Genomic DNA, 18,452 nt, shown 5'->3' on the forward strand with positions numbered 1-18,452 from the left:
TTTTGCTCAATACACACTTTCAAACACCCGGGTAAAAGGATTTAGGAAGAAAAAAATGTTGATAAAAAGAAATGGAGATAGTTAAAGTTCAATATTTAACGTATGTATATATGCATGTGCTACAAGTTTTTCTCTTTAATACCACACAATTATGCAGATTATAGAAAATCTGCATAAATAGAACTGAGCATACTAGTTAAATGGAACAAATCGTCCACTAAGAAACCATAAAAATGAAAAAATAATGAATGATGGTTGATTTTTCAAAGTAACATGCAATAGTTAACCTTTAAAGTCACTCACGTAGCCATGATTGAATATATTAAGTTCGTCTTAATAATTTTTAAATAGAAAAATAAGTTTTAATGTCAACATCAGTACAAGAAAAATCTCAACTTCATATATATATATATATATATATATATATATATATATATATATATATCTACCTATACACTTATAAAGTTTATATTTTTCTTGTACTGATGTTAACATTAAAACAGACTTAATATACCCGGTCATAGTTATGGGACCAACTTCATAAATATTCACTAATTTGCATATTCATTTAAAAAATGAACTTTTATTAATTATTCATTTTTTATGGCTTCTTATTAGATGATTGGTTTCATTTACTATTACGCTCAGTTCTATTTATGCCTATTTTTTACATTCTGCATAATTTCATGTGTGTGTGTCACTTAATTTTGAACATTTTCTGATCTATCTGTCGATAATTCAAATGGTAACGACTAAGGCTTCAACACTAAATGTTTTCATTTCTCTCCTAGTTGGCCCCCAAGTCATTTTTTTTTTACTTTTGAAATCATTACTATATATTGGGTACAATATAATATTCAATAGAAAACTGGCTTGAATAATAAATATTAAATCTGCAGGAATTAAAATATCATATTCAAGCATATTTTAATTTTATGACTGGACCATGCTGGGAGGAGGCACTACTATATATTGGGTACACTATAATAATCAATAGAGTTTTAGCTCTATAATTATAAATAAAAAATCTTTGACAGTCTTTTCAAGGTTCAATTCTGACTGCCTGCGATACTAACTAAAAAATAAATTTAAAATTACTTACACGATGATGGTTGATACAATGAGAATAATCTGTCTCCATGGATTGAATGAAGAGTTCAATTCAAAATTCCATCTAGGTTTCAGAGTTCTATATAAAGATTAATGAGTTTGAAAGATGTACTTGAAGGTCGGAAGTTACAACGACTGGAACGTTAGAATAATACTAAAGATGAGAATAGTGGTTTGAATAATCCAAATTATCAATCCTTATCTAAAAAATTCCGAAACGCATCAAAATCTTAAGTGATGGACATATTTAAAAAAAAAAAAAATGAAAACAAAAACTTTTAAGAAAAAAGTGCGGTGCAAGTCTATAAATGGTCCACAAGTAATCTTTTTTACTATAAAAATCTGAAAAAAATCTTTTAATGTACGTACTTGTCACTGCATGAAAATGTCATATTCCAAAAAGTATGTAAATTGATCAAGTAGTTTTTTTTTTATTTAAGAAAATCAAATATTATCAGACATTTTATCGAAGAGTTGCTACACGCCATCTTGTTTGAGAGATAACGGCACTGACGACCCCTGGCGGAAATAAGGTGGAAGTATGGGTCAACAACGGCAGACCATCGACTTTTTTTTTTCTTAATAAATTAACTTATTTAATAAATAAATAAATAAATAGACTTCTTTTAATAAAGAGACTGTGGAAAACACTGTTTTTTTTTTATTTGTTCGTTTGAAAAGACTTTAATTCCAAAAATGTTTCATTATGTTAATTTATTTATTTATTTATTTATTTTTGTATTATAATAAAGTGTTTTCGACATTTAAGAAAGAAAAAATCTTAAACTAGTCGATGGTTCAATGCTCGCTTAATAAAGTCTATTTTAAAAAAAAAACGTTTTAGACATTCTCGTTATGTTAATTTCTCATTTTGTATTTTTTTAATTCCAAAAATGTTTCATTATGTTAATTTATTATTTTTTATTTGTATTATAAAAAAGTGTTTCCGACATTTAAGAAGATAAAAAACTAAAAATAGTCAATGGTCTGCCGTTGTTGACTCATACTTCCACCTTATTTTCGCCAGGGGTCGTTAGTGCCGTTCTCTCTCAAACAAGATGGCGTGTAGCAAATCTTCGATAAAATGTCTGATAATATTTGATTTTCTTAAATAAAAAAAAAACTACTTGATCGATTTACGTGATTTTTGGAATATGAATATATTTCCTGCAGTGACAAGTACGTATATTATAAAGATTTTTTTCAGATTTTTATAGTAAAAAAGATTACTTGTGGACCATTTATAGACTTGCACCAAAAGTGCCATACAAATTTTGATTTTGTTTTGCTCTGTGCATTTTTTTCATAATTTTTCATTTTAATTGACCACTTACGGAGCCATCTGTCTGTGGTAAAACTCTCTCTATCAACTTAAATCAGCTCGGTGACAAATTCACCACTTTGCAGGTTTATATTTGATGGTTTTGTTTGTTTTTCTATTAAATTGAGTAAAGAAGAGTATAAAATGGATCTTGTGTTTACTTTCGGTGACCTCATAAATTTAACTTTCCTTATTTTATCGTTTAGTCCTTACATTTCATGAGTGATGACAAAGGGGAAGAATAGTAGTTTTCTGAGTTGGAATCAATTCATCTAACACTTATCGTTGGCTAATTTTTTACCTTAAAGTTTATTTTTTAACTTCTTACATCAAGTGGCTTCATGCCTTGTCCATACCGGTTTCCATAACAAAAATTAATATTAAAAAAAATAAAAATAACAGGCAATAACAATAATAAAAAATATGAACCTGAAACTTAAGAATCAAAATCAAAGTAAATATCATATTATAAAAAAACTAGCAGAGGTGCCTAGCGTTGCCTGGTTGTAAAATATGCTTAAATATGATGTTTTGATTTACACAGATTTTGTATTTATTATTACAGTCAATTATTCAATATTATATTGTACCCAATATATAGTCATGATTTCAAAAGTAAAAAAAAAAAAAAAAAAATTATTTGAGTGCCATCAGCTAGAATCGAAACCAAAACATAACAAAACAGTTTCATGATTGAAACTATATCTACAAGTTAAACAAAGATTGAAGTGTATGTGTACTCAATATTGTTAGACTGTAGAAAGGAGTGTTAATTTTATCAAATACAAGCTGGTTTCCAGGACAACAGTGTTTTTGACAAGATACAAACAACAGCGGTTGGATGGTCCACAGTTTTATAATTATTTAGATATCGCATACATATTTCTTCAGTATTTACTTCAATGCTCTGTGTGTGAGTAAAGCTTAGTAGTTGAAAATATACTAATAGCATTTAGTGTTCAAGGAAGGAAAATAAGAGTGACCCTTAATCCATGGATTTTCAAAGATGTTCTTCTCATCAGAGGAAGAAAATCAATAAATTACAAGCAAAAGAATTTTAAAGAAGAAAATTTTCAAATACTTATATTATTCAATTATATATAATATCCAGAATAGGTAAAATTAATCCCCAAAACAGCAGTTTTGCACCACTTTTATGTCCCTTAAATTAAGAGATTATGTTACGAAACCTTATGTCTAGAATCCTTATTCCAATTTTGATCAAAATCCATTGCATAATTTTTTATTTCATAAAATGTCTATAATTTAAAGCTTAAACTCAAGAGGTCTTAAGAATAAATTGAAATTTAGGGAATCTTGCTGAATTGATGTCTGATAACTATGAATCAAATTTAACGTAAATTTAGAATATTTGAATTTTGAAATGTGAGGTTGTATCCATATTAAGCCCCCTCAAAAACATTTAAAATACTTCAAATAAACTTAAATATGGATAGTATTTATTCATTGATGTTTAATACCTATTGTTAAAATTTCACAAATGTCAAAGGTATCTGAATTTTCTACCTTTGCTCCCTTTGCTTAAAACTTAATCAACTAAATATAACCCACATTATTCGCCCTTACACCTACCAAAATTCATAATTATAGATTAATTACTTTAGGAGTGAGTACTATGCATACAAATATATGAACATATCCAACTTTGTATATAAGTTGTAGTTTCTGCATGTTTATTCATGAACTGCTCCTTTAGTTTTGCTGATAGACCCCTTTAACTTGATATATTCTGAAACTACATTACCCAGAGTAGTTTAAGAATATTTAAATTTAAATGGCGGGAATAGGGGAAAGCATAGTAATATTGTGAGGTGTACATTTGTGTTGGACAACTTTATTCCCTGGAAAACACCCGGTGTGCCTCAATTTATCAAAAATTTACACTATTTGGACTAATGTTTTCATCTAAAATGTTATTCGCACAACGATTCGGTCAATGTAACCTCCTTCATGTATATCTTGTTGAACTCGGAAATCTGCATGGAATTGTTGGACGAAACCCTTTATTTAACCCATGGGAGTAGCATGATCTCATTCATGACTAGGTAGAAGTTCTAAGTAATTGGATTCGCAATTGTATTTTTTTTTCAGTGTTGACCGCACTGAAGATTGAACTTCAACCTTCAGAAGAGTGTAACTTACACCTGAATTTTACCAAGTACTTTATCCACTGTACCACATGTCTTTGCATAATTTCTGAGTTCGTCAAGATACACCTGAAGAAGATTGGAGGTTTCATCTACTTAAACGTTGTGCAAATAACACAAGATGAAAACAGTAGTCTGAATAAATAAATAATACAAATTATCAATCCTCATCTAAAATTTTTTTTTAAATTCAGTAAATGTTGTTTTATTTACACCCCCATCCCTCTTACCTAATCAATGCTAAATACCTTGGGGTCCCAGTTCAAAAGCTGTGTATTATAAAGTGTAATAAATACAAATTTAAAAATGATATTAAGGAATGGGTTCAAAAGGACATAGGGTTGCTCATTCAATTCTGAGCAACACCTGGTCTTACTGCTATTTTATGTAGAAACATTTAAGAATGACAATGAAATAGAATATGCATGAAGCTTTATTCAGCTCCAAAAAGTCTTATATGGTGTATTTTTAATGTAAATGGCAATGTCAAATATATCCCAAATATTTCTTTTCTTTTACTTTTTCTTAACATACAAAACTTGTGAACCTAAAATAGCCAAATAGCCAAAAGGTAATGCAGACAAAAGCCTTTTGTATGTTAAGCAGCTGCAAACTTGTTCTTGAAATAATCTCTGTGTGTGTGCTCTCTCTCTCTCTCTCTCTCTCTCTCTCTCTCTCTCTCTCTCTCTCATCAGTATTGATTTCAAAATGGTGCTTTGAATTAGCATCAACATGTTAAGAGGCTTTTTCTCGATAAAATAATGATTCCATTTGCAAGACATAGAAAACCTCATTAAAAATAAAATCATGTCATAAAATTTACAGTTCAGTTAGTATGTTGTAATGTTTAGGTTTATTATTTAAATTTCTTCAAATATAAATCAATCATGAAAATGAAATTCTTTGTGTCTTTTTATGTTTTGGGTTGAATTCTTGTGGTTTGGCTCCTTATTTTAGTTATAGACTAGCGGATTGGCGCCCGGTTTTGCCCGGTCATAAAATATGCTTAAATATGATATTTTAATTTGTCCAGAATAGAAAAAGATATATTTTTTATTTATTTATATAAACAATAACTTTAATGAGCTTTAATGCTCAATAATAAAATATAAATAATAAATATAATAAATTTATTTATGTAAACAATAACTTTAATGAACTTTAATGCTCAATAATAAATAGAAAAAGATATTTTTTTTATTTATTTATATAAACACTTTTCTATCGCTACACTAGCCATGCTAATGTTTCAATCGATCAATAGTTATAAGCAACTCCAGACATCCTCAGGCAATAACAGCCTTTCACTTTAAAAGGTTCATGCTTAGAATGAAATGGAAATCATAAACAATTCTCAGAAAATACATTTAGGAGATCACGTGATATGGTGATGTACAGAAAAATGAAAAGAAAAAAGGAATGGAAAGAATAAAAAGAGCATTGATCAACACTCGAGTATATAACCACCTAATATATTCATGCATTGTTCTGGGGTTTTTTTTTTGCGGGGGGGGGGGTTTAAGCAATCAGTAAAAGTTAAATTTAGAAATCAAAAGCTTTTGTAAACTTGAAGTAAATATAAATATTAAAATTTATAATAATCCTCACCAAATAAAAAAGCTCAATACAACCTAGATAGAAAACAGAGCTTGTTATAAAAGAATAAAAATTCAATTAATGCCAGTACCAGAAAATTCATAGTTTCACTCTAATATTTATTTGCTAATAACCTTCCTGTGATGAGCAGAACGTATTTCTTTGAAACTGCACGGATTAAGGAAATTCAATGTGTGTTATTTAAGTGTATCCTGTCGAACAATAAATTAATGTAAACTGTAATTTACAGTCTTAAATTTTCATTATATATATATATATATATATATTTACTTCTATAGACACACACATATATTATTGTTTATGTATTTACTTAATTATTATAGATAAAATAGTTATCCACAGACATATGTTTTGCCTATATACAGCTCATCAGTGCAGTTGATTACAGGAAGAGTAACTCGTACTGAATAAGAGATTGCCAGAAAAAATAATGAAAAAAGCTCAACATAGATTTAAGGTGATAAAAATAGCATGTAATTTCAGCTGAGACTTCATAGTGTACCAGTAATGCATCCGACCACAGGCTCTGTGGTTGTGAGATCGAACCTTGTTAAAGTCAACCGTGCTGATGAGCTGTAGATATGGTTAAACGCATGTCCATGGATAACTATTTTATCTATAATAATTAAGTAATCACAGACATCAGGGTAATTCTTAATTAATAAATGATCAAAGTTTTTCAGTGTAAAACAGGATTTGATGAGAGCGAGCGACCTAGGAAAGCTTGAGGTGTTCCATCACTACTGTTTATGCCACACCCTTCATGTTTGCTGGTAAAAGTTCATCTCAAATGCTGCTGTTTGTTCTTGATGCAATGCATCTTCTCTGCAGCACACCTTTTTCGAGATGTCTTTGCTGGTTTGCTCACACTCTTCATCTACAAAGCTATTGATTCTTGGCCTTTGCCTCTATGAGGTTCACTGTTGAAACAGTGATTGGCTAACATGTGTATCTGTTACTGCGGTGGTGGTCAGCATCCGATCAGGATGCAATAAATTCTCTGGATGGAACTGGCCCAACTGCTTCAGGGTGAATTCTGAGACCAGTACAAGTACTTTATAAATTGGGATAAAATAACAGTAATTCTTCATTGTTCTAGTTTCTATTTACTTGCCTCCCCACAAGAGCAAACTTAGACGCAAGGAGAAAATCCAACAGATACTACACTTTGTTCCTAATCAAAATTGTTCTAGTTTTATGGCCTTGCTAAGATTAAATCATGATCTTTGCTTAGTACCTGGTGTGTGTTTTATACCACACAGTGTTGCAGCAAAATTCAACAAAAAGGAAACGAAATGATAAAAACAAAAGTTGCATTTGCAGAGATAAGTGGTGACTCCATAATAAAAATAAAAAAAATAATTAAAATTTTTTTCTTTTTTTAATTACATAACAAAGCGATAAAACTTAGATTTAACTTTCAAACAGATTTTCTTTATTTTTATTCATTCTGTTGTAATTTATTTCTATTTTTTTACTGCTAGACTTCATTCATAAAAAACTTTCTGGTAAAACTGTGTGGGCATGACTATTTTCAAATTCCAGATCTATTGTGAAAGTTCTTGATATAAAAAGATTTTTTTATCATCAAAACAAAAAGACAAGGGCAAATAGCTGCATATGAAAAGCTTTAAACAAAAATAGTTTGTTTTCAGCATCTTCCATTGTTTCCATGGCAACTCATCTTTGAAGAACAACCAAAGGAAAGCGATTAGAACAATTCCTATCGTTTTTTTTTTATTATCTTTTTTCATACCATTTTTTATTTTATTTCTCATCAGAAATATTTATATTTATTTTTTTTTTTTCGCAGTCACACTAAATTTATCTTTATTGATTGAAGTTGTTAATTGCAAAATCCATCTTTAAATGATATATCAACTTTGTTTTGGCCCTTTTTTTTTCTCTCACACGGTGCATTGCCATTTGGATGTAAAGGGCTACTATTTGGGATCATTGCTACAGGGGACTGTGAGGAGTTGAGTAACGAGATGTCTGTTCACATTACATTTAAACTTCTGCATATTAATATAGTTAGGGAAGCTGGAAACGGAAGAAATTTTAAAGTCTGAGGGGAGAAACTATTAGAATAGAAGGCTTTCTGTCATCTAGGAACCTCAACAATGAAAGGGTGGGATTATGCTGTTTATCAGGTTGGTCACAAGTATGTACATTGACGGGGCACAAATGCTACAAATTTATCAAAGCACATTCCAAGTATTTATAAAACATTTATTTGTGGCAACAATACTTCATGCAATGGGAAATGGCATTTTGTAAAGGTATAATATATCCTCAGGTGTGAGTAATTTTCTAGCATGGTAGAGGGTGCCCGCCTTCATAGAATATGTTTAACTTTTAGAATATTAAGTTTTACCAATCTGAATGCGTTTATGTTGAAGCTTACCTTATGCAATTAATGCTAATACATAATTTATTGGGACGTTGCTAAAGAAAAGAATAATATTCTATGACTTATGTGCATACTCCAGAGAGCATTGCCACATGCTTTAGAATAAAATTCGGTCACATATTATAGTCTTAGGCCAGTCTTTTGGTTGTCAAAAGTGGTATCCCAGTATCGATCCTTATCTAGTCAGCATATCTTGGTTATTCTCGTGATTTTTATTCAATAAAATCTTTGATATTTCTTTACATAGCTGGAGTCTGGTGGCTTCATTATTCTCCTATTTTTTATTTTTATTATTTTATTTTTTTTACAAACGACTACATTGGTGAATTTGTTAATGTTGAGCTTATTTCTGATTTCTGCATGTAGCTTCCAGAATTACTCTAAGGATGTTTTTATAAAAGGTTTATTTAAAAAAAACATTCACAGAAAAATATCAGGGAGACAACTTAAATATGCATGAGATGAAGAGAAACAGATATTGGTACTACACTCAATGTGCGCACCTCCCCCTTTGGGGACAACCCTTCTTGATAGCTAAGAAAGAGAAAATCTTCCTTTATGTGGTTTTGTGTCTTCCGTCTGGTATCAACTATGACCTTTAAAGTTTTCTACTCAAACATGGCCCTCGCTATGGAACACTAGTAACTTATACAGATTATCAATTAAGTTTTATTTTGAACTCGCGTTGAGGAACGCTACTTAACAAACCTTATAATATAATCTTATAACTAGTAGGACCCAAGGAAATTCAACAGTTGTATCCTTCATCCTTTGTATATTGCTGCCATGTTTGAAAATATTTCCATTCTATGGACATCCGTCACCAACACAGACCCCAAGATATTATTGTATCATCGTTGTTCAAATTGAAACATCCTTATCTAAGTACTCTGATTAATTTAGTTTCAGAATATATCTGGTTATAAGGGTTTATATCCAAAACTTTTGTAAAAGTTTGATAAATTAAATATTACTTGAACAGATAATACATTTTGATCCTAGTCTGAAGGCTAAGAACATGTATTTTAGTTTGAGATTCACATTCAACACAACAATATCATTTGAAAATTTTTTAATTGCTTTTTTTTTTGCATGGTATCTTCAACAACCGAGTGATTCCATCTTTTAAGAAAGAGATGAAATGTAATAACATGCAAACATGAAATTGCATGAGTGTATTATTCTCTTATTCATAATTTGTATTTTTTTACATTCTTTTGCGTTTGTTTTAAATATGTATAAAATTTCATAAACTGATAATTCAATACAGTGCAATTTGATTGTATATAAAAGTAATTTATAGACGGCAATACAATGCAAAGGTGTAACGGGAACAACACATACAGGATGAAATAAAAAAAATAGTACAAGCTATACAAATTCATTTTTATTAATAAAATATATATGCTTTTTTCGTTTTTGTTTTTAATTTTTTTAACATTGCACTATGTTCTTACTTGGGTGTGGTCTGATGGAAGGTCTATATTGTAATATATCAGGAACTTTCTTCTTCTTCAGATGAGTTCGACTTCAGTTCAAATGTGTATACAGGGGCTGTTGTAAACGTGAGCACTTTTGCAGTAATTGAAATGGACCTGGAATTTTCTTATTTTGTTTTAAAATTTATCCTTATTTTTTAGACCTAATAATGTAGGGTTAGTATTAATTTTTTTTTTTTTTCAGTTCATTTATAAGTTAATTAATGGATCGACACAAACTAAAGCAAATTACAACAATGGTGGAACAAGCTATGCAGATTCACCTTTTCTTAAGTTTTTTTTTTTTTTTTTTTTTAATTTATACTTTTAGCATTGGATTGTGTTCTTACTTGCATTAGTGTAGTCTGATGGAAGTTCTGTATCATGACATTTTGGGAATTTTCCCTTCTATATATATATATATATATATATATATATATATATATACTAGTGGGGGTACCTGGCGTTGCCCGAATGTGGTGAGGTGGGGGTGAGGGGTAAATCAAAACAATAATAAAATGGAAAATAAGCAAACATAATCATCCTATTTAAATGTTATAACTTTTTTTTTTAAATCGGAAAAACGAAAACAAAAAAGATCAGTAAACATGATGCAAAATAAAGAATAAGCGAATGAAAAAAAATGGCATAAATAACCGTTTAAATGTTTAAACTTATTTTAAAAATCGGAAAAACAAAAAAAAACGGCAAACGTAATGAAAAAAATAATTAAAAAAAAACAAATGCAAAAATGGCATAAATAACTCTGTTTCAATATTAAAACTTTAAAAATAGAAAAAAATAAATTAGGCGATATATCGGCTCGAATGTGCAACTGTAAGATAACGACGCTTTCACTATAACCACTGGTCTACGATCACGTGATCAAAGTTTCATTGTTTTTTTTTTATATTTAAAATAATTCAAGAAAGAAAATTTTTTGCACATACATGTTTGGCTAAATTGCATGAAGGAAAGATTTTTTTACTACCCTCCCTCATTGCGGACGGCTATTTCTATAGAAAATAATTGACTGTTTTTTCTAATTTTCACATATTATTCAACCAAGACATTACCCTTTCAGATGGTACCAGTTTCAACTCGGTACGATGCCGCTGAGAAAATTTTTAGGCAGACATACAAACATACATACATACATACATTTAAATTAGTAGTGGGATGATTAATTGGAATCGTTAATCGTAAGAATCGTGTATTTTGGGGGGAATCGGAATCGCATCATTAAAAATACCTTAGATTTTCGATTCTTTCATTACGATTCTCTTATATTTTTAAGTTGAACTGTTTGTTTGAAGTGAGATTAATGCTCTCAAAAATTTATGATAAAAACGTTATAGAACTTTTCATAACATTTAATATGATGTACAAGAATTTTATTAACTACTTTAAAGGTAACCTTTATTTATCTTAATGAGTTTCGAAATTTCTTTGAACTTTTTTCTTTCTTTAATTCTTTGAATTAAATTAAAAAAAATTTTACTTTTAGCTTAACTTGCTTTTATATTTCACTATTTCGTTTTTTTAGTAATAAATGCTTCTCTACATTAAAAACTGACCTTGTGTCTTACTCTGCCCTCGTGGGGAGACAAGTAAATAGGAAGTAATATGACGGCTGAAAAACGTTTTTTGACCACCATAAAAGCATTACAATACATTTAAACCCTGAAGAATTTCCGCCATGCACACTTGTTGTTCTAAGTTAACTAGCCACTACTTGTGTTTAACCTTAAAAAAAAAGGGTATTTTAAAATAGTAAAAACACTAAAGCTTTTTTCGTTTTGGAAAGGAGGTTTTAAGCGCCCCTATTATACCAAAGAACCAGCTATGCAAACACTTGCCAATATTTTTCAATAATTATTTTTAAAAAATTCTTTATAATCAATTTTTATTTAAAATTAAGAAATTATTTTCTAAAATATTTTGTTTATATATGTTTACATTTTGTTTTTAAGTAAAATTAAAAAATTAATTTTTTAAATATTGTTTATATCCATTTTCATTCAAAAGGGTTACTTTTTGGTAGCTTCACCAGTTGTTAACCTAAATTTTCCGAACCAGGCTTGTCTGCCGGACCTACTTATCTAAGTTTCACCGATTTTTTTATTATGATTTTATCTGTTTTTTTTTTGGGGGGGGGGATATTTTTTTTCCCGGAGTTTATGTAATTATTAACAGGAAAATTGGTGAAAGTCAAAATGGAATCCACGCTGTTTTTAAATATTATTTTCAAGTTTAAGTACAGTTTTACGATACCCTTTTCTTATTATTGTCTTTGTATTCTTTTGCTATTTTTTTTTTTTTGTGCTTCTACAGTTTATCGCCAAAACTGGAGATGCCATTTTATTTCGTGCACCTGTAGTTCAAATCGAAGGGAGAAATCAGTATTTTAAACTATGACCAAAGTTAGAAATAAATAACAAAAAAAATTAAACTAGATATTAATTACTTCCGGTAAGAACTATGAAAAAATAGTAAATAAATAAAGTGAAAGAGAACATATATCCATAATTGTTTAATTGGAAATTTTTCGATTTAATTAATGAAAACTTAATGCATAATTGTGTAAACTGGGCGAGCACCATTTGAAAACCAAAATATGCATAAAAATTCATCAAAATATATTTGTAAAAACATTTATTGAAAAGTTTGCATAAGAAAATATAATTTTAATAAAACAATTTTGTAATGAAAGCAACATTGGATTCTTATAAAATAATTTTCTTTTTTCGAACAAATAAATAATTTTAATGAAACATTTTTTGAATTAAAGCAACTTTGAAGGATCAACAACAAATTAATTTCATGCTTCGGTCATAGTTTAAAATACTGATTTCTCCTTTGAATTTCAATAACAGGTGCGCAAAATAAAATGGCGTCTCCAGTTTCATGTGTAGAAGTACCTAGTTTTTGCCGGATTTAACAAACAAACAAAATGAAAACAAAACAAAAAAAAAAATGGTGCTTATGCACTTATGTTACCGTTATTTTTTTAATGGTTATAGTGCCTTGTCCAATGTTTGAAGAGTTTCAAATTATTTTTTAAAGGAAAATTGAAAGTCCAAATTAGCTCTTGTGGCGATGAACAAAAATAAACAAAAAATTTTAGCGTGTATGTACCTCTCATGGAATGTCGTAGATCGAAGCACAATGAAATGTTATTTGGTGCTAGCGCACTTATTAATCTGCGCTATTTTTAAATAGTACTTTCAAGTTTAATTAAAGTTTTGATACCTGTTCTTATGAAATTGTTAGGTGAAAGTACAGAATAGATACACAACACCCTTCCGTCCCCATATTAAGAATGGCTTTCTAAATAATGTCATTATTTAAGAACGACTCAATAAGTGCATTGGTACCTTTTATTTTCTTGAATAAAATAAAAACTACTCGACGAGAGTACTACTGTTTTTGTTTTAATAATTATTTTTTATTCAAAAATAAAAAATAAAATTTCAATTGTTCAAAACATGTTTTTTCCCAAAGCTTATTGGGATTTTTTTTAATTATCATATTTTTTATGAACATGCTCTAAAAATGTTTCAAAATTATCTAATATTTTTTCACTTTTCATGTTATAAGCCTCTCTATACATGGCCTCATCAACATGAGACCATTTCATTTCTCCTACTGTTTTCAGTCTTCTTTTAATACAAGACCAGTAGGCTTCAATATTTTTGATGCAAACACCAAAAAGCGGATCCACAAAATTTTGTGAATGGTTTATAGTCCCATGAACATAATTAAACTTGAAAATAATATTTAAAAATAGCGCAGATTTCATTTTGACTTTCACCAATTTTCCTGTTAATAATTATATAAACTCCAGCAAAAAAAAATATCCATAAAAAAAACAAGAAAAGAAACAGATAAAATCATAACAAAAATCATGCGCAAATTTCAAGCCAAAATAAATTTTAAAAAAACAAAACAAAAAAACTAGGTCACGCACGCAAAAATTCTTTCTTTGTAAAAAATTATAACTTCTCCCTCAGTCGAACAACGTACAACATCGGAGCCTATGCATATTTCGCTACAGGGGTAGCATTCGTGTATGTCCACCCTTTTTCTTTATATTTTTTAATGTATAAAATAACTCCTGAAATTGATTGTTATTAATTTCATGGTGCATGTTTAATTCATGGTTAAAATATTTGTTTTGACTTTTATCTTCAATGAAAGAAATTTTACGAAAAAAATCAAATCGTTTTCGAAATTCCCTTTATTGTATTTCCACTTTTTTGCTGTACCAAATTTTTTCGCTACACAAAAACTTTCAATTATATAATGATATATTTCAAAACAACAATTCCACGGGAATTGAAATCGTACTTGGTATCGGAATTGTTAATCAACATTTTCCTGGAATCGGAAAAAATTTAGGAATCGTCCCAACACTAATTTAAACAGACAGGTGAGATTTATATTATAGATGTATTCGACTTTAGTTCAACTGTGCATATGGGGGTTGTTGTAAATGTGCGCATTTTTTGCAGTACTTGAAATGAGCCTGGAATTTTTTCATTTTGTTTTAAAATCTGTCGATATGCTTTAAACCTAAAAATGTAGGATCAGTATTAATATTCTTTTTTTTTTTCGTCTATTTATAACTTTATTTGCATTTTATTTAAATATTAATTTTATTTTCATTTATTAAATGTATTCTTGCTAAGACGGTCAGTTTAAATTTAACTGTTTAAAGGGAACGTTATTTTTGCTTTGTTTTTAATCATCTTGTCTGATGAATTATTTTTATCTTTTTTTCCAGAGCACCAACTGCTAAAACATGAATCTGACCCGAGTGATAAAATAAGTGGAAAAGCCTGGGGTCGTGTTAAAGTAAGTGACATTCATCTGATTAGCTTCTTTAAAATCCAAATAAATTAAATACATTTATAACATTTTGCTGATAACTATTTGCACCATGAATAACTATTTAAAGACATTTTTTTAGTTAATGAGTTACTACATATTAAGGCCAAAAGCCATTCAAGGATGGGGTTTAATGATAAGGATAAATGGTCAGTTTAATGATAAAAAATATTAGAAAAGATCCGAAAATGTTAAATAGCACAAGCAAAATTTAATTACTTATGAGGACGATTTATGACCAGCATTTGTTGTCATTGGATTTGAAGACTTCCTTGTTGTAGTGTACAGGCAGACAGTTCCCTGCTATTGTGAAAAGAAAAAAAATGAATAAATAAAACCAAGTTAATGTGATAATATCCTTTTTAAAAGCAGTTGGTTGATATAGAAAAATTTTAAGATTTGACAAAGGAAAAATATATAAATAAATATTTGAAGATATTAAGTACTTGAAACATAAAATGTTTTTACCCAAATATGTCATAAAACAGGATAATCCACCGACTGATGCGGCAGACAAAATTCTTGGGGGAAATGTCGCTTAAAACATCTTGAGATGGAGTATTGTTGTCACATCTGGGAAAATACCACTCAGAGTATCCTTTCCTGCTTTGTCAGAGTACAAAACCGACTTTGAAATCTAGTGGGTAACATCCTCTTCTTTACCCTACAACCACTTTCTCACAGAAGAGACATTGCTGGTCTTTCTCTACTCTATCATTATTTTCATGACAAGTGTTTGACTGAGCTTCATTGTATAGTCATGCCCCCTTCCATGTTGAATACTCACAACAGAATCTTGTTTAGTTACAATCACTGTCAATAAATTTCCTTGCGCGATTTGTGTACTAAAAACAGAACTTCCATGAGCTAAGTTTCTTTTCTTAGAATTGCCAATTGTTAAAACACAGTACCATGGGACAGTTTTCCAGCTGACTATAACATTATCGTTTTCAAGCTCAATGTAAACAAATGCTTAAAGAATTAATTTCTGTCTAGTTACAACCCTTGCTACAAATCCTTAACTTTTACCCTTGAGTGACCTTTGTTAAGCGGTGATTTTTTTTTTTTAACTCCTTGTAGTAGTGCGATCACAACACATTTATTAGTTGCCAGTTAGAAAGGGAACTGAACAACTGTATTATTTGGATTATTTCAACTACTGTTCTCCTATTGCGTGTTATTTTCACAATATTTCTGCCAATGTAACTCTGGCCTTCTTTAGGTGTCTTGTTGAACTTCAGAATCTTTTTATCAAACTCGTTCCATCAGCCATGACTGGGTAGAAGTCCTAATAATTCACAATTGTATTTTGAGTGTCATCTGCAGTGAAAATTGCACCTTCAATCTTCAGAAGAGTAACTTACAACTAAATTTTACAAAATACTTTATCCACTACGCTACGGGTCCTTGTGGACAATTCTAATATGAATTTTAGAAGCCTTAAATCTATTTTCTGTTTTTTAGATGTATATTTACTTGTCACTCTACATTAATATTTATTAGTACAGATTGCGGAAAATTACTATATATATTATTTACTATTTATAATTAATTGCTGATGGAATAAGAGTATGCTAACCTGCCATACCCTGGATTAAATAAAGGATTCCATTCAAAATTCCATGTAGAATCCCGAGTTTGACAGAAAGATTCCCAAGTTCGACCAGATACACCTGAAGAAGATCAGAAGTAACATCGGCCAAAATATTACGAAAATAACACAGAAATGAGAACAGTAGTCTGAATAATTAATTCAAATGATACAAATTATCAATCTTTACCTAAAAAATTAAGAAACATAATTAAAAAACTGTTGCATAATTTTGATGGTTAATATTTGTGCAAACTGTTAAGTTCATTTTTTTTTCTTCTCAAACTTGATTCAGTCTTTATCAAAAACCTTATTTTAAAATCTAAAACTTCTGAAATAACTTTTAATGGAAAATGGGTCAAGCATAAATGAACACAATTGTGATAAGATCTTATTTTTAAAAGCTTAGATCATATCCTAATATCGTTAATACTCAAACTGTTACATTTTGGACCACTAAATTTTATTGGATACAAAGTAAATTAAACTAATTTAAGATTATCTGCAGATACTAAACCGCTTTGTTTGTAAAAATTTGAAATAAAATTAAAACCACCTTCGTAAAAGTTTCAGCATTATAAATAATCTTTGTTCAATATTTTTAAGTACATAAATATGATGGTTATCTATTACATAATTGTGTTAAGCTTTCTATGATCTTCCATGCATATAGGTCTTGGATATGACCTTAAACTATATCCAATGGTGAGGCCCCAGCTTGCGGGCTTTGGGGAGTGTGGAGCCACCCTTTAATTGCCATTGCTCCCAGGCCCACTCTGACCCAGAGTGGTAATACTTGTTAGGGTCCCAACTATGAGTTAAATAGAAAATTACTTAAAGAAAATATATATATATATTCTATCAAAACATTTTTCTTCAAAATCACTGAATTCGGCATTAAATAACCTGAAAAGGGTTGATATGCTGTAAAAAACCAACCAACCAACCAGTCCATGCATATAGTGTTCAACCCTAAAATTAAAGATTTTCAACCAAACTCCTTACACCATAAAATATAGATATTTTTAAATTATGTAAATTAATCTCTGATCTTTACATTTGTATTCTTTGGTACCACTGATGATATATTTATTATGAGACCAATGCAAGAGAAGCATCTTGGTAAGAAGAAAAACTTGTATTTTGTTTTTGTGGTTTTATAGAAAGCTTTTGATGGTTCCGTGAGATGTCTCCTGAGCTTTACATAAATTATAAGCAAGCTAGTTGTTGAAGACTGTTCAAGTAATGTAGATAAATGCACAAAGTCGTGTTAGAATTAACAGTACATTTAGTGATAGCTTTAATCTTAAATTGGGGGTACATCTGGGTTCTGTACAGTCTGTTACTTTTTCATGTCTCTTAAAAGCATTATCCAGCGAGTTTTAAACAAGTTTTGTTTTTGTTTTTACTAGGGGGGGGGTCACTGCTTATTAATGTCTAAAGGTCGCTCGAAGATAGAGTAGAGGTTAATGAGTGCTAGGTTGCCGATGAGACGACATTGTGGTGATCAGTAATTGTGGAAATTAGGTAGAATTTGATTATTTAATAGGATGGCTCAACAAGTTGTTTTCATTGGACTTGAAAATGATTGTTATAATCAGCCGGAAAGCAACCCTGCAGTATTTTGTTTCACAGATGGTTAGTTCTAGAAAAGAAACTTTGTTCATGGAATTTTCATTTAGTTTTAGGCACAGATAGAGAGTAATAGAAATTGCTGACGGTGATTGTTGCTAGATGAGTGCTTTTCGTGAATGTTTTAAGGGGGGGGGTGACAATAGAATAAAAGCTCAGTCAAGTACATGGCATGAATATAATGATGGAGAAGAGATATTTGCAACATCTCTTTTGTGAGAAAACAGTAGTA

At 29.7% G+C, this 18,452-nt stretch overlaps 1 protein-coding gene across 2 annotated transcripts in view; it reads left to right on the forward strand.

The window, feature by feature from the left end:
* Positions 1 to 18,452, forward strand: part of LOC145291907 (solute carrier family 15 member 1-like) — a 166,290-nt gene that overhangs the window by 59,316 nt on the left and 88,522 nt on the right. For both annotated transcript variants that reach the window (XM_080137738.1, XM_080137739.1), the window contains one exon: positions 14,894 to 14,964. In XM_080137738.1, the coding sequence (XP_079993864.1) occupies positions 14,894 to 14,964 (71 nt within the window). The remainder of the gene's footprint in view (positions 1 to 14,893; positions 14,965 to 18,452) is intronic.

Source organism: Euprymna scolopes, chromosome 13 (assembly GCF_053919585.1).
Source record: "Euprymna scolopes isolate OS-2025 chromosome 13, ASM5391958v1, whole genome shotgun sequence".
Taxonomy (NCBI): Eukaryota; Metazoa; Mollusca; class Cephalopoda; order Sepiida; family Sepiolidae; genus Euprymna; species Euprymna scolopes.